Below are 18,359 nucleotides of genomic sequence, written 5' to 3'. Positions count from 1 at the left end.
CCCTAACTAACATATACTTCAGAGCTTGGCAAACCTTGATGATAAGATTATAATTCCTTATCAGAAGCTCCCTCATCCTTTTACACCTGACTGAATGGGATTGGAAAATGTGCTCCGTAATTGGATATATGAATACACAAGCCCTCTTACCTAACGTCTGGTAGAAGAATAACATTTTTTTCTTTAATTCCCTTTAGTAATGCATCAGGTTCTATGCAGCTCTCTCTACCATCTTCACACCTTTTGCACTTATCCCAACATCTTCAAATCCTCTATAAATGAAGACTCTAACATCCTCTCCGTGAAGTTTGTTTGTGTCTTTTGGCTTTTCCCGGTTAGGGGTCGCCACAGCGGAACTCCGGTCTGCTAATGATTGGTAGTGATTTTTTACCGAGAGTTACCCCAGCCCTGACGCAACATTCAACAAATGTACGCATTCACACTGACTCCACGAAGAGGAGCTAGCTGAGAAGAATCGAATCAGCACAGCATCTTGAGGTGATGACTTGGACAACAGCACCACACCTCACTTTTTGATCTTTCTCTATTTGGGTGCTACCTAAACCAGTTTCCTCTTGTTTTTCCTATTCCTATTAGTACTATCAAACTACAAAATCATAGAGTGATGCATTCACCACAAAGCTCCCCTGTCCATTCTCAAACATACACTGCAAGTGCTCAGAATTCTTTTGGCACTCCATATCTCTCTTCCCCTTAACATCTTCAAAAGCTTCTGCTGTATACTGTCAAGCTGATGACTCTCATCCAAAAATGCCTCTTAGACTGTGCAAAACACTCCCGGACTGCAGTAAAGTCCTCATGAGTGCCCTCTGTAATAGATGAATGACATCTTGTTTCTCTAAAATCTGCACTTTTGCCACTGGAACCCAGAGGTCTGTTGGTGCTTGTCACTGCCTTTTCACAATGTGCAATATGATTCAGCCTGTGGGTGATTACAACACCAAGAGCATTTTATTTTCCTGTCCACTGTAGGGGATGCTCATTCTAACACATAAGACATCCCATTACTCCATTCAACGGGTATAACCCTGCATCTTTCTACCACGAAAATTAACTGCAGCATATACCCATCCTGCAATGCAAACCAAACTAGGCCTCACTGGAGGCCAGTTCCCCTGTCTTTTTCAAGCATTTCAAAGCCAGTATTTGTTAGTGAACAAACTGTCATTATTCTGCAATCATGATGTGGTGTACAGTGCAAATATATTGGAGAAAACTAGCCACTGCACTGAAATTTGTGGTCAATGACTTCTGGCTTGGGAGCTCTCCAAGAACTGTTACTTTCTCCCTGCTAAAAGCCAATTAGTTTCCAGCCCACTACTCCATTACCTTTTAGTTTCCATGTCTCCCTCCTGACAGCCATGTGGCTAGTGCAGAAACACTACACCTATAGGGTCTTACTACTCAATACTGACAACTCACTCATGGAACTGAACCAGATTAAATAAATCTCTACAGTGTTACTCCATGTTATTGTCAATTATCTGATTTTGGGTAAAGAACCAGCCTTTTTCTTTCTATCTATTGATCTAAGTTTGCCTACTAGGGCAGGGAACTGATCGACAAAGACCAATTCCAGGGCAAGCCTGGAGGAAAAAAATTGTTATAAGAACACAAAATGTACAAAGTATTGAAGACAAGTGACACAATCAATAACACAGAATATTTCAAGTATAAGATTATTTGAGTATAAAGAGCAATAAGGGTCTATATTAGAACATCGAAGATGCAAAACTTTGAATGTTCTAATATCGAACCCTATTCAGTGAAAGCTGAAAACATCAAACATACAGAACAGCGAATTTTTTCCTAGTGAAAAAATTTGCTGTTCCAAAACACATACACACAACACAAGCACACCAAGCAAATAGCAATCCACACACATACACCTAAAATCTTACACCTAATCTTACACTAAACTGTACACACACCACTAACTATCCACTTACCTTAACCCAAACCCTAACCCTAAGGTCCATCACTATCGCACGTTCACTTAACCCGCCCTAACCCTCACGTCCACACAATCGCACACATACCTAACCTGCGCCCTAACCCTAACTCACCTAACCTGCCCTAAACCTCATATCCACACAATCGCACACCCTAACCCTTACTACCCTAACCCACACTCAATCGCACACTTACCTGAACCCGACCTATAACTTTCCACCACAGCACTGAAAATACCAAAGCAACAGAAACGGACAACCAAATTTTTTCCCTAGGAAAAAATGTGGTTTTCTGTTGCTTCAATATTTTCAGCTTTTGCTGAATAGGGTTCGATATTACAACATTAGAAGTTTTGAAACTTCGATGTTCTAATATAGGCCCGAGCAATAAATACAATAAAATATATATATAAACAAAAATGAACACTGGGAGTACATAAGAAGGTAGTGGGTCACAAGAGGATAAGAGTATTTGTGAGGTATATGGATGTAACAGTTCCGATGCCTATATGAAGAGAGAGAGAATGTGCTGGTATGAGTATAGGTGTATATATAAAGTACGTTGGGTTATATTGCCGAAGTTGGGGCATTTACAGTTGCTCTGTTTCATCAGGTAAGCTTTGAACACTGGTCTGAAATTAAGACTAGAGTATCCTTTAGGGTGGCTGATAGTTCATTTCACAATTTTTAGGATAGAAGAGAAAAGTTGTGGCTGGTGCATTGGAGTTTGGTTTTCGGGGGGGTTTAGAGTGTTGACCCTGAGAATAAGTGGTTCCTGAGGCTCTGGGAAGGGGTTACGGGAGTGAGTTTTGAGTAGAACAGTGTGAAGGTATCTAGATGCAGTTGTTTATAGATTAGGTAGCCTGATAACTAGTGAGATCTTTGTTTTAAGGGCATACATTTAGCTTATTCAGTGGAGATACAGTGGAATTTTTGTTTTAAGGAGTTTGCTATAAATCAACATATTTTGTTTAACAGTGTCTGAAGGGTTGTGGGTTTTTTCCACTGAGGTACTGGTTATTAGAAGAAGATCATACTCTAGGATATGAGAGGAAATCTGGAGATTTTGGGGACCAGAAGAGGAGGTAGTTGATTTTTGTCTTTTTTTTTCCAATGTGGTGTTGAAAATTTAATGAATCCATTCAATTACCTTTGTTGAGACAGAGGTAAGGGGGGTGGGTCTCTTACTGCAAAGCTCCCTTCCAGACCCTCTTTTATAGACTAGTCATCTTCTGGCACCTCAACTCCAAGAAGAAATTATACAGCTTTGCAAGTGGTTCATCCAGTACATATGGCACGTCTTTCAACATCTAAGTATCTTTTAGCAATGAAATCCCTTAAGGTCTTGCTCTACCTTCTCCCTAGACACCTCTTCATCTGATCCCATCCCTGTCTGCTTTCTGATTGATATACTGAAATGTTACTTTCTGAGCTGAACAATTCACCAGTTAGGTAATTCTAATACTTGCATTTCCTGTATTCCCTAAAAAAGCTATTCTCAACCTATATGTCTTGACATTCATCTATGTGTCTGGAAAACATTCTGTGCCTACTGGAGCACAGGGTTAAGGCTATGAGCTGTAGTTCCTCTGGTACAGCATCTGATTCACTCAACCCTCATTTGCCTGTGGTGGGACCTTCAGCAAGTCACTTAACTAGACATTACTCCCAAGTTCCCCCGAAAAAGGAATGCGTGTCCAGTGGGCCTCCCTGGTTAACAATTGGTAATATTATTATTATGACTACTACTGTATCCTGTATGTTTTCCCTGGCTTTATGACTGAAGTCAACCACGTGTTTACTAGCAACTCTGAACACCTTTCTTTTCTTTCCCACATTTACTTCCCATTTTTGTGTGTACCTTCTTTTTTTCCCAATAACCTTATTTTATTCTTTAGCCATTATATGTCCTATCTTATTAAACTTCTACCTTCTTCCTGCATATGAAGTTATTCTTTGAGTAATACCATCTTCAGTTCATCCAGTGATTCCTACTCTGATGACTGCATTCTTTCGCAATAATCTTTCCTAACAGTTGCAGTCGGCACTCCAGAAGGCTAGTCTTTCCTTCCTTTCTTCACTTTTTTCTGGCCTCTGCCAACTAACCATCACCTCTGTCAGCTGCTCTTTGAACAATTACATTCTTATGTCCTGCTTACATCTTAGCATAGTGAGGGAGAGGATCCAGACAGCAATTAGCTATCATCCTAGTAGGAAAGAGTTTTGCTCCCTGACCTCCAGACTTTTTCTTTGTCAATTATCCTTCTTTCTTGCATCTGCTGTTGTAGATAATGTAGCCACCCACCAGTTATTTAAACAATAAACCAAATCAGGACGTGCACTCCTGTGTTAGAACATTACTCCCAGGATGACAGGAAGCAATCATGGAATCCATCAGTGCAACAACAAAGTTATCAATCTGCCAAAGGACACATGGCCGTAAAGTATTTTACTACAACTACACAATAGCTCAAATTCAGCTTTTCATAAGTGGAATCTTATAAGCCTCAGCTCAACAATGTTATATTCCCATGTAATTTAATCACTACTTCTTTGCCTCAGATATTAAGTATAGTGCAGACTATATCCTTGCCATTTCTTTGTTAATTAAAAGATTGTGGTTTTTTTTTTTGCTCATGAATCAGGGACAAAATAAAAAAATAATGAGTAACAAAGTACCAAAATCAGCAACAATTTTTAAACATTACTCTAATTCACTTTGAAAATTAATACCGCAGCAAACTTTGCATCATGATGCATCTTCTAAATATAAACAGCATTGAAACTCTAATGTTTGGTAATATTGACCAACTCTACTCCTCAGTGATTTGCAGGAAGATCAAAAAATGTATTGGAGTGTGTGTTGGGGGGGGGGGGGTGTATGTGTGTTGTGCTTCAGCATATGTGAGCATTCAGTTACTATCTCCCCTGTAAGGATAAGAAATCAGTTTAAAAAAAGGAATTTTTATCATACCTTGATGTCCTGCACAACACTAATGTCCTCACAGAGTTATGAGCATATGCAGTTATTACTGCTTTCCATTTTTTATCTCTAAAAGGCCTTAAGGACGGAGCAGCCATAATGATGTGATTTTTCCCTTTTTCACTAAGCTTTCATTTTTCCATAAAGCAATTTATATCCAGAGAATAACTTTATTTGAACATTCCTGTGTTTCAGGCTGCTCAAGTCTATTCAGTTCAAAAGACAGCATTCAGAATTGTCACAAGGAGTCTCTCCCATTCAGTCCCTGTGTCAGCCAGCAATATCATTTCAAGAGATCCCAGCCTCAACTGCTCTTGTCAACTGTGACTGAAACTACAGAGCAACGGAAATATAAATCCACACAAACTCTAGAGTTTAATGGACAAGGAAGAATGGAAATAAGGTATGATTACAGACACCTTGCTATGCTGCATTTTCCTGAGTCAGAAATCTTAAACATAATGGGCAATATGATATAACAGCCAGGGAGACAAAGGCCTAAAGAAAATGAAGGCAAGTCAAATATGCCATTTAAATATACTGTGAATCTAAAAGAAAAGAACAGAAATGCTATGCAAATGGAGAAACATCCAAGTTATGCTTCAAATGTAGTAATGTCAGGATCACTTTGAGGGAAAATTGCATGTATGATGTAGCTGGCCTTTAAAGCTTACCTATCACACTCCCAGGAATTAACACCAGCATGCTTGTCATGATGGAACCAAGCCAGTAAAGTCCAGTATGCCTGTAGTTCTTCCTAAAGGAGGAAATATAAATAAATAAATAAATCACATTCCTAGGGGTGGGATTCAAAAGGGACTAAACTATTTCCAAGAACACATTTCTTAAAATAAAACCACTTAATTATAAAATGTATTCAACAGTCCCCATACATTTGTGACACATGGATGTTCAATCATTTATGATTTAAAATCGACTGTTTACTGCTTTTCCCAACTAGCCATTTCCTATATTTTAATGTATTTTAACTCACCAATTTGTTTAACTATCCATGAATAATAACTACCCTGAAATCTAAGGTACAGATCTTAATTAAAATTTGCAATAAAAGCCACCCTTTTTGTATAAAACACAAGTTATATCTGAGGTTAAAACTGAGATTATTTAGGATATTTGAGGCCTGAAATGTGCTAGTTATAAAAAGACAATGATAAAACATTAATGTTAAAACAAAGCTTTACTTAGCAATACACACTAACTAACTTGGGTTTGGTTTGAGCAGGTTTACATTCTACCTTATTTGTGATGGATAGTGCCAACAAAGTTAAAACTTGATAAATGGCAACAAGGTTTAAATTGACATACCCATCGCTATTGATAGGATCAGTGCACTGCCAACACCATCCCCAATTTTCTGTGTCAAACTAGGAAGCACCAGTCTCTTATGTAAGTTGAATTAAAAAACAAAAAAAACACAACACTGACAACACAAGGAAGGAATTACCAGCATTAACATACCTCTTTCATCTGTAAAGAAATTGGACTTCATCAGAATTCTGAAGTCAAATTGCCTTTACGGCCGAAGGTATCAAAGTTGGTTATTTCTTCCTTTTGTTGTCAGTGTTGCATTTTATTTTTGGTCCAGTTTAAATGAAAAGCAACTGTATGATGAATTTGTTGATGTACCAAGAGACAATTCCACCTAATTTGAAACTGTAGACCTTGATTAGGTTTCTCATGGTGATTTTACACAACTTAAAGAAAAAAAAATGATGGCACCCTTTTCTATAAATACCCAGGCAGTCTTTGCCCAGTCTGCAATAAGGATTTTAGATGACATTCATGGGCTATCTGTCACCATTGAATAACCACTGTTAACAATGTAAAAGCTCTGCAGGCTACAAAACCTTGGTACCACCCCCCCTGCGACTGTCGCCATCAGTATACAAATAATTTTTGTAAGTGATAAGATACTTGGGTAATATGACATCTGTTGATAACATACATTAATAGTCCCTTGTCCCCAAAAACAATAGTGTGTCAAACTATTAAAAACATGCTTGAGCTTCACAAACAAGTGATGTGTGTCGGCACACTGCTAATTTTCAAAGATATCCATAACTACGAGCCACACAGCTAAATAGACATGCATTAGGAATTGAACAGCATTTGCCTTCCAAGCAAAGGACCACAAAAATAGAGACACAGTTACGGATAACGGGATAAATGGCACTATGCTGTTCTATTGCAGGAACTGTGGTAAAGCCTGAAGCTGCATCTCCCACTGGTGCAGATCATATGGCACTGCTTCAGGTAATGCTACCCATGCCAGCACTTCTCCCCAGAATGAGCAAAGCCAGTGGAGTCACTCTCTATCCCAAACAGCTTATGCTATGCATCCACTTTACACAATGGGCCATCATACTAGCCAAGCAGATGTTCCCTGAAGTTCCTGCAGAGGATGAACCAAAAGAGTATTCTACCTGATATATTAAGCTGAAGCCCTGCATTCTCCACTGCTGGCCAGTTTGGTCCACTCAGACAGCAAAATTGTATCCCAATGTGCACAGATTAACAGTTATGAAATCACATATTGCACAACATTGCACTGCTCCATGGTGCTAGGACATGGTGATACCACTGCACCATTATGCTAGGACATGGTGGTTCCACTGCACCATTGTGGTATCAATGCACTGTGGTGCTAAGACCTGGTGGTACCATTAAGCTGTGGTGCTAAGACATGGTGGTATCAATGCACTGTGGTGCTAGGACATGGTGGCAGCATTGCACTGTGGTGCTAGGACATGGTGGCAGCATTGCACCATGATGCTAAGACATGGTGGTAGCACTGTAGCTTGGAGGTAAAACATGGTGGCAACACTGCATCATTGTGCTAGAACATGTTGGCAGCACTGCACTGCACTGTGGCACTTGGACATGGTGAATGCATTGCACCATGGCACTATGATATGCTGGCAACATTGCACCATGCTACTGTGATATGACTGTACAACTGTACTGCAGCACTTCAGGCATTCACCTGCCATATGCATGAGCATACAGGTCACATGCAGTCTGCTCACTGTCAAGTGTACAGCTAATACCGCCAAGTATGGATAGCACACTGTGTACCAACAGCAATTAATAAACAGTGTTGCTGCCTTCTTATTAGGTTATATTGAGCTGTATCACAATTTTGCACAACAATGCTTACACAACTCTGAAAATGGAGGAATTCTGTAAAACCTCTACAGACATGCAGCTTTCCAGAGTTAAAGGAGTTCTGCCTGGCAAAGTACCTCAGCAGCAATAACAACCCCTGTGGTGGATCACAGTGAGAGTGTGGCAGATGCCATGATTTGTGGGTAACTGGGAACACATGACACTAGCATAGTACTGTACAGTTTGCCTATAGCTAGGGAGGTTCAAACCAAGAACAGATAAAACTATGGGAAGAACATGTAGCAAGAGGTGTGGGGGTCCATGACCATAGGTTGAGGCATAATTGTATTACATAAAGGGGATTGGGCCTGTGTATAGCAGTAAATGCAGCTAACAATGAAGTGCATAAAGATGGAGATTGCGGCCAATGTAACTGCAAGTAAAAGAATTTTGTTCTTATTAGTATTTGTATAAAACATTTCATGTTACAAACTGCATGTTACATTACAAAGCAATTTTGTATAGTGTGCAGTCAAGGGTGTTTTAAATCTGTGGGTACTCTTTTCAGTGACCATTGTATGTGTTAAAGGTATTAAAGTAAACAAGTTTTTTTTTTTGGTTGTAAGAAATACAGACTTTACAGTACAAGCACGAGAAGAAAGGCTGAACAGATGAAAGTTTAAGTTAATATAATGCTATGATCATGGCTGCTGGGGTGGAGATGGCAGTAAAATTGTACTGATTATATTGTACATAGAAATAAGATGATAATTTCCCTTGTTTTGACAAGGGTGGATGTTAGGATTAATGTTTCTTTTTTCCATTAGTACATGCTCAGTGACAAACAAGAAGCCTGCAGCTGAAGGCAGTGAGCCAGGGGAATTCTGAGTAAAGGTTCATTTGAGCATCTGCAAGTTGTTAATTTTTTCATTTCTGACTACTTTTACATGGACAGAAGCTGCCTGCAAGTGAGTTCTGAACATTAGCATGGGTAACCTTAATTTTAGATTAGGTTATGCCTGTGGATGCAGCTCTCAATTTGGGGTAATTGTCCCTGTCTGGTGCATTAATCTACATTTGTTAAAATGTATAAAGTTTTGTGCGTTTGTTTTGTGTTTACATGGAATGGGAGTATTCTGAAAATGTGTTTAGTTTTTTGTTTGAGCACTTTAATTGAAACAAAAAGTCTTGAGAAATCTGCCATAAGTTCAAATGGAGAGGAGAAGAAACAACTTATAAAAGATTATCCTGCCAAACATTAGTGTCTACATGTAACACAAAAGTTGGAAATACAGATTCAAAAAACACCATGTATAATATGTGGGAACAACAGCTTTTCATCATAATGGCTATTCTATCCATAGACTCTTGGAATGTAAATGTCCTTACAGGTATAGACAAAAAGAAACAGAACTGAAATTATATTAAGAAATACAGAGTGCAAGTAGCAATGCTGCAGGAGACATGTTTGAAAGGAAATCAGCTTGTGAATTTCACAAAGAAAGGATTGGTGAATATATATTCAGCAGAATATCAAGGATAAAGTAAAAATGAAGTAATAGTACTGATTGCTAGAAGGGCTCCGATAATGATAAAATAGGAAGATAAGACAATAATGGTAGATTTGTGGTAGTAAGGAGCTACTGGCTAGGGAAGAGGATTATGCTGGCATGTATTTATACTCCATCAAAATCTGCTATTATGGAGCTTAAGAAAATTTTGAGAGAAATAATCAGCTTTCAGTAGGGATCATTACTTACAGATGGGGATTAGAACTTCATTTGCAATGATGAGGGTGTCTCAAGGGGACCTGCAAGGGAAAATATAACAAAGCAGGGTAGATTTATGAAGACATTTACTTATGAAAATATTTGGTATGGAAGATGTGAATTCAGTAGTATGAACAGAATTTACATATTATTCCCCAAGGGACAATAACTGGGCTAGACTGGATAGAAATTATATTTCACAGGAACATGTGCATTTAATTGAAAGCTTTGATACAAATCCAATAAACATTTCAGATCATTTACCGATTAAAACCAAGAAAAAACAATTGAGGGTAATGATGTAAAAATGAGGCACTGGCACTTTCCCACATGTCTGTTGAAAAGAGAGGAATTTTAAGGAATTGGTAGTGGAAATAATTTGGGAAAATAGGTTTTTTTTTCAGAAAAAGTAGCTAGCAAGTGGTATAAAATGAAAATACAGTTTATAAATAGGGTAGAAATAAAATAGAAGGAGATATGGTTAAGAAATAAAATGAAAATTTAAACGGGCTGGCACAGGTTAAAATATTAGAGAATAAGGGGAATCTCACAGAAAACACCGCAAAATGCTTAACAGAAAATAAGGGAATATTTGGATAATATGCATGAGTTTAGAAAGATAATTTTGATAACTTTAGAGCACAAATACTTTTTGTGCAGTGACAGGCAACAGAAAGTAGAAAGGGCAGTCACCAAATTTAGGGAGCCTATATCAAGAAAAATAACCAGAGACCCTATACAGGTCTTAGAGATATTTCGGAAATTTTATGAACATTTGTATAAAGCAGAGGAATGTGAAAACAAAGAAAGAGCACAAATGGAAATATTTACGGAATATTTAATTATGCCAAGATTAGAGGAAGATGAGGCTGAAAAACTAATAGTTAAGATAGGAGGAGATGAGATAAAAATGGTGCTGTATAATCAATCTGCAGGGAAGTCTCCAGGAACAGATGGTATTCCTGTGAAAGTTTGGACGTTAGGAGGGAAGAAAGTGATAAAAATCAGGAAAATTTTAACAGTATTTTAAAAGGAGGGGAAGGACCAGCATCTTAGAAGAAAGCTGTGGTGACTGTTACCCACATTTGGTGAAGACCTGTCAGACCCAGACTCATATAGACCCATTTCAATTTAAAACCATGATTATACGGTATTTTTGTCTAGAATAGCTAAAAGAATGGCAAAGGTGTTGCCAAAATTGATAGGTATGGATCAATGTGGTTTTGTGGGTGAAGGCAAACATCTGACAATAGTAATATAACAATGATGATCCAGAGGGAAGCAGAATGTAAGAAAACACTGTTGTTGGTGGGTCCTGATACAGAGAAAGCATTTGACAAAGTAAGCTGGGATTTTATGAGTAGGGCAATGGAAGTATTTGTATTCCCTGATAAAATAACAAGGTTAATTAGGAAGAAATATGAGGGATCAGAGGCAAAAATTAAAGTGGAATGTTTCATCTCTGACAAATCTGTGTCTGACCAAAGGAACCAAGAAGGGGTGCCCTCTTTCCCTTTTGTTATTTGCTTTATATTCAGAGCCATTATTTGAAATGAATACATCAGGTGTGTATTCATGTTATGAAAACACAACATGAAGTACATTAACTAGTACAACACTAGTGGCTTTCTGCTATCATCACAGCCTGAGGAAGACATTGAATAATAATCTAAAAATCTCAGGTGTACACAAACACTAAACAGAAATAAATCCATTGTAACTTTACTCCATGGTAGTACTGAATAAGGATCAGCACCACTCATTAATTATTATGATACAAGGTTTAGACAGAACAGTTTCAAACCTTTTACTCCCTCTACACAGACCTGTGTGAACAAAAACATACAATAGGATCACAGGAGATTACTAGGCTATCGGCTCAGAAGTCATTTTAAGCCTAGCCATTTCAACCCAATGTAATACCATAGGGGTACTAGTCAATACCCAAGATTGTATTTAGTGATAACTGCTCATGTCCAGGAGGGTTGTGGATGCTATCCCTGGTAAAAATTTACAGTGCTCCATCCACTCATCCAGGTTCCTCTTGAAAAGTGTCACAGAGATGCTCTTTTCACATGAATTGGTAGCATGTTCCAAAGATGCGGCAGTCGCTGGGAGATAAATCTGTCCCTCCAGCATGTCCTATTTAAGTTGCAGGCCATATTTAAGTCCCTGCAATGAAAATCACTAGACCCATTTGATTTAAGGATATGCAGTAAGTTCATTACGTTTGAGTAGTGGGTTGCTCTGTCGGTCAGGCATAAGTCTCCCTTAAAAAGTCTATACGATATGGAGTACAGTGACATGGATTTTAGTCGGTCCGTGTAATGCATATGCTGGAGGCTCTTGATCTTCTTTTTTACAAACCTCTGAGGTCTTCCTTTAGACTTCTAAAGGCGACTTTTCCTCTTGCTGCTGGTTTATACTTCACAGCTAAGTCATATCTACAATCTCAACAACAGTTTTGCAATCTTTATAATACTTCTTAAAGATACTCTGCAACAATTCATGGTCCATTTTTGTCAACAAAACTTTCCCATCAATACATTTATAAAGAACAGGTGTATAATCCCACCTGCTGACACCAATTAATATGTGATGGGCAGAGGCTGAGGGTTTGAACTCGTACATTGCTGACATTAATATTTGATATAGTACAGGACCAGCAGTATTTGGGTTGAATTTCACTTATAACACCCATTAAAAAGTACAGTTGTGTACACTTACTATAAATGTAGATGTTTGAGAGTATTCACTGTTGCAGTCATTACTTTTGGGTTATCTGCCTGCAGGTAGCCCTCAGCCAGCCTGAATATCAAAGTCTTGGATTCCTGCATCGGATGCTGTCTCTTCTTCCAGGACGTCAGATTGTCAAGGGTATAAAACATGCAGCCGATGCCATTACATCAGTTTTTCTTGCCCCAGATGTCAGGTGCCCCCACAATGGGAAGCAATTATATATGTTACACCTCCATCAAAAAGCAAATACACCAGAAAGCTTAAAACAAGAAGCAAAGGTAGAGCCAAGAGAAGTCAGGGGGCCGGAGGGAGGGTAACCAGGACTGCAACAGTGAATACACTCAAACATCTACATTTATGGTAAGTGTACACAACTGTACTAAGTTCTTCGTGTTTCACTGTTGCGGTCACTACATTTGGGTAGATTCCCAAAGCTAAGGAAGGGAGGAGGAAGTTAGAGAGCATTAGGACTAGCTATTAAGCCCTGCAAAACTGCAGTGGCAAAACCAGGTCTGGATTTAGGAAAAATAGACATGAGGTAGTGCTTGGTGAAAGTATAAACAGAGCTCCAGGTAGCAGCTTCTAGGATATCCCTGGTAGGGAACCATCTGAGAAAGGCTGTAGAAGCAAATGCAGCCCTGGTGGAATGTGATCTTATCCCCTGTGGGGCAGGTTTTCCATGGTGCTTATAGCAGAAATTAATGCAATGGGCTATCCATTTTGAAATGGTTTGCTTTGAAATGGCCTTCCCCTCTGCCCCTGCAGCAAAGCCAACTAGCAGCTGTTCAGATTTTCTGACAGGCTTAGTCTTGTCCAAATAAAATCTCAGTTGTCTGTGCATGTCCAAAAAGTGGAGAACTCATTCTCCTTTGTTTTGTGGATTAGGGAAAAAGGTAGGCAAATGAATGGAATGATTTAGGGCCACACTAGACACCACCTTGGGCATAAAGGATGGATTGGTCCTGAGGGAAACCCTGTCTGCAATGAAGATAATGAAAGGCTCCACTGCCATGAGGGCCTGTAATTCAGGCACTTTTCTTGCTGAAGTGATGGCTAAAAGGAAGGCTGTTTTCCAAGAAAGACATTTTAACTCTGTATTTGCAGCTGGTTCAAATGTAGGGAGAGTGAGCTTTTCCAATACAAAGTTAAGATCCCAGGATGGAGTAGGGGCTCGCCTGGGGGATCTTAAAGTTTTAGCCAGAGGAATTGTTTTAACAGGGGGTAAGAAAAGAGTGGGGGTTCAGTATTGTAATGTGCTGAAATTGCAGAGCATGAATTTTAATTGATGAAAAGGATAGGCCCTTGTGGAGCATTTCTGTTAAGTATTGAAGAATATGAGGTAAACTGGGTACCGTAGTGCCCATACCCTGGGTCTGGCTCCAGGAACAGTATCTTTTCCACTTTCCAGCATAGGAGTTTCTAGTACTAGGTCTCCTTGCTTCCAGAATGATCTTTAGCACCTGCTTACTGAGGGATGCTGTTGGAGAGCTCAAGGAATTAGCCAGGCTGCAAGGGTCAAGGTTTGAAGCTGAGGGTGCAGAATCTGGCCCGCCTGTTGGGACAGCAGGGAAGGTGTCTGGGGTAGGTGCCATGGATTCAGCAGTATCATGCTGATCAAGATGGGGTATCAATGCTGGCGAGGCCAGTCTGGTGCAAAAAGAATTGTACTTGGCTTGTCCTGTTTGATCTTTAGCAGAACCTTCGAGAGGAGAGGCAGAGGGGGAAAGGCATAACCCAAGAGGTTTTCCCAGGTAAAGGACAGGGCATCCACTTTCCAAGCTTGACTGTGGGGAGTCCTTGTGCAGAACTTGTCCAATTGGTAGTTCTGGGGGGGAGGCAAACAGGTCTATCTCTGGAGTCCCCCATTTGTTCCTCAAGAGGTTGAATATTTTTGGTTCCAGTTTCCATTCGTGTGGGTCCATGAGATTTCTGCTTAGGTCATCTGCCAGTGAGTTTATCTTGTCTGGCAGGAATTGAGCTTGTAGGTGCACTTGGTAGCTCAAGGCTGTGTTCCACAGAGCCATGGCTAGTCTGCAGAGAGGGTACGAGTAGGTTCCCCCCTGCTTGTTTATGTACCACATAACTGTGGTGTTGTCTGTCTTTATCAATAACTGTCCTAGAAGGATGTGCTCTTTGAAGGCTGTCAGGGAATTCTGCACAGCTAACATTTCTTTTTGGTTGATATGCAGGTGCCTCTGACTCGGGTTCCATTTGCCCTGAATGCACTGCCCTGCTAAGTGAGCCCCCCATGCATAGTCTGATATGTCTGTAGTCAGGGTTTGGGCAGCAGGTGGTAGATTGAAAGGCAGCCCCTTGTTGAGGTGGCAGGCCTCTGCCCACCAAAGGAACTCTTGTCTTTATAGAAGGAATGATAGGAATCATTGATTCCAGGTCCTGAGAATGTTGACACCATAGGTTCTTTAGATACCATTGTAGTTTCCTCATATGCAGTCTTGCATATGGGAATTAGTAGAATGCAAGAGGCCATGAACCCCAGTGCTTGCAGAATTTTCCTTGCAGATAGCTGGGTCTTTGTGGCCAGTAGTTTGAAGTAGGCTGTTAAATAAACTTGTTTCTCTGGCATGAGGTAAGCCATCTAGGAAGTTGTGTTCAAGCTTGCTCCCAGGAATACAATCTGTTGGCAGGGTACTAGATGAGATTTCTTTTTGTTTATGATGTACCCCAGTGAGGTTAGAAGTTTCTTTACAAATGCCAGATGTTCTAATAGCATGTACTGGCTTTCTGCCTGAATCAGAATCGTCCAGGTATGGGTATATTTGAATATTTCTCTGCCTGCAAAATGCAATGGCTAGAGCTAGACACTTTGTGAATACCCTGGGTGGAGTAGATAAGCCAAAAGCAAGTGCAGAGAACTGATGGAGCCTGCTCTGAAGCATAGGTATTTCCTGCAAGATTCCCTTATTGGAATGTACAGGTAAGCTTCCTTTAAGTCTAAGGTTGCTAACCAAGCATCTTTGCCTAGCATAGGAAGCAGCTGTTGAAGTGTTAGCATTTTGAATTTTGGGATTACCAAAAAGGTGTTTAGAATACAGAGGTCCAGGATAGGACGCCAGGAGCTGTCTTTTCTAGGCACTAGGAAAAGTCTTGAGCGAAAACCTTGTCCCCTTTCTTCTGCTGGGACAGGTTGAACAGCCCTGATACTTAGAAGAGAGAGAAGCTGCTGTTGAGCCTCTGCCCACTGTTTTGGGGGTAGGTCTGGAAACCGTTTGGAGTTGGTAAGGTGTGGAAGTGGAATCTGTATCCTCGGAAAACTATATTTAAAACCCATGTGTCCTGGGCAGTGAGTTCCCAGTTTTTTGCATGCAGGACGAGCTTTCCTCCTAAGAGAGCAGGCAGTTGGAAGGGTTAAGGTCAAGTCATTGTGACATTTTTCCATAGGGGGGTGTCTTACTACTTCCAGCTTTGGAAGTGGGAGCCCCCCACTGCTTAGGCCTGTGTGTAGCCTGAGACTGTAACCTAGGTAGTCTGCTGTTCCTGTGTTTGTGCTGAGAAGGCCTGGAAGAGACTGGAAAGGACCAATTCTTAGAAGGCCAATGCCTACTAAATCTGGGAGGCTGTACTTGCAGGAAATATATAGATTTAGCTTTTTACTCCATCTTTTTAATGACAACTTCTGCTTTGTTGCCAAACAGGTGGTCTTGGTTTAAGGGAGCATCCAGTACCTTAGCTTTAACACGATCTGGCAAATTTTGCTCCTTAAGTCAAGCATGCCTTCTAAGTACAGACCCAGTGACAGCAGCCCTGCAAGATGCTTCTAAAGAGTCAAAACCACATTGCAAAGTATGTTTACCAACTTGTTCAGCAGAATGCATTAAATCCTGTAATTCTTTATGTTCAGCACAGTCAGGAATCAACATAATTTGCTGTTTAAGTAGTCCCATAATATGCTGCTGATACTTTAACATATGAATCTGGCAATTTAAGGCCCTAATGGCCAAAATAGCAGAGGTGTATACCTTCTTACCCCATCTGTCCAAGGCCCTAGAATCTCTAACAGAGGGGGTAGGTTTTTTGGCAGTAGTAGCTTAATACCCTTTGGTCCTTGGGAAATGGTCTCTGTATCTGCAGTAGGATTCTTGAAGAGGAACGTGTGAGAGTCAGGTACTCTGTAGGTTTTCTGGGAGCTGGAGGTAAAGTGTCTGGGGCCAGGCTAGATTCCAAGAAGGCATCATCTACAATGTCCAGAACAGGAGGGATAGCTAAAGGCCTGTGTTGGGGGAGGAATAAGAATTCCCTAAGCCTCTTTTTGGAGTCAGAGTAATCCTGGCTTTCAAAGTGGAAATGCTCCCTAAGAGTGTGCAAGGTTTCACCAAAAGAAAAATATTCTGGAGGGGAAGCAGAGGGAATGGAATCCTCTGCATCAGAATCCACACAGGTAGATAAGGGCAAATCCTGATAATCAGAAGAAAAGGAAATTTCAGAATCCTGATCAGAAGAATCAGAAGGAAAATCAGTTCTAGGTCTCTTAGAGGGGGAAGGCTGGCTTCCCCGAATTAAAGTAATAAGGTCTTCAGCCATTCTAAGCATTTGTTTTTTTGGCATATGGGCCTGACCATGCAGTTTGGACGTCGGTTTTCTAGACATGGGTCGAGTTTTAGGCCCTGATGAAGAAGATGACGTCGGTTTAACATGCAAATCTGTAGGCCTGAATACACCCTCAGAAACCAGTGCCTGCACAGTGGCTCCAAACCCATCCAAGGTAGAGACATCCGCAGGTTCCATAGTCGAAGAAGCATCTCGCGACATACCAGACTCCGAATGGGTCTCAGTAGAGACCTGAGAATCTGAAGTAGCGGGTATCAGGGGCTGCGAAAGCGCCTCACTGAGTACCGGCGAACTGGCGACTAGCTTAACGGAAGTGTCGGCGGCAGTTTTGGACCTATGCGGTCTGTCTCTGTCTTTATCCTTATGTTTTTTGGGAATATCGGAAGTCGGATGGGCTTGCCGAAGCCATTTCTGGATAGTTATACAGAGTACCAAAATAATTTGCTGCAAATACAGGCCGACGACTAATTATTCCGTGGTTGAGCAAGGCACAAAACCGACAGCAATGGACGTCGTGGTCTGGGCCTAAGCAAGGAATGCAGTACGAATGAAAATCTTTATAAGGTATTTGTTTTCCACAGGTAATACATTTGTTAACTTTTACTGACATCAGTTAAGAGCAAGAAAAGGAATCCCCAACAGGGTACTTAGCTTTTTTGAAGACTTCGGTTCTGAAACTCGAAAATGAAAATTTCAGGAGTCGGCCGACTGGCACTTGTGAACTGCTTCTGCTTCAGGCACCGTGCAGGAAAAAAGACTGACGTAATGGCGTTGGTTAAATGTTTTATACCCCTGATGACCTGACGTCATGGAAGAGACAGCATCTGACGCAGGAATGCAAGACTTTGATATTCAGGCCGACTGAGGGCTACCTGCAGGCAGATAACCCAAATGTAATGACTGCAACAGTGAAACACGAAGAACATAAAAAGTGCAGTTGACTTTAAGGTTACATACACTAGTGCTGTCTAGGATAATAGCCTTACCTTATCTAGGTAAAGTACACTCTGAAAAGCTACAGATCACAGCTGTAATCACTGGCTCCCTAGGATTTCACCCACCTCCAACTTAGCCCAGTGCCTTTCATGTAACCACACTAAAACTTAACAAGAATTATTTTCCACAGCGACAATTACAGAATATTTGTCAGAATGGAAGGGAGCATAAATGGTAACTTTCCAGTACCACCTCCCTCCTTCCCAA

General features: G+C 40.5%; 1 protein-coding gene across 2 annotated transcripts in view; it reads right to left on the bottom strand.

Moving 5' to 3' along the window:
- Nucleotides 1–18,359, bottom strand: part of LOC122787157 (transmembrane 6 superfamily member 2-like) — a 346,675-nt gene that overhangs the window by 113,638 nt on the left and 214,678 nt on the right. For both annotated transcript variants that reach the window (XM_044053733.1, XM_044053732.1), the window contains exon 5: nucleotides 5,631–5,713. In XM_044053733.1, coding sequence (XP_043909668.1) covers nucleotides 5,631–5,713 — 83 coding nt within the window. The remainder of the gene's footprint in view (nucleotides 1–5,630; nucleotides 5,714–18,359) is intronic.

The sequence above is a fragment of the Protopterus annectens genome, chromosome 13.part0 (assembly GCF_019279795.1).
Source record: "Protopterus annectens isolate FY-2018-M chromosome 13.part0, PAN1.0, whole genome shotgun sequence".
NCBI lineage: Eukaryota > Metazoa > Chordata > Ceratodontiformes > Protopteridae > Protopterus > Protopterus annectens.
The sequence above is the reverse complement of the archived record's forward strand: the minus strand, read 5'-3'. Positions and strand labels throughout refer to the sequence as shown.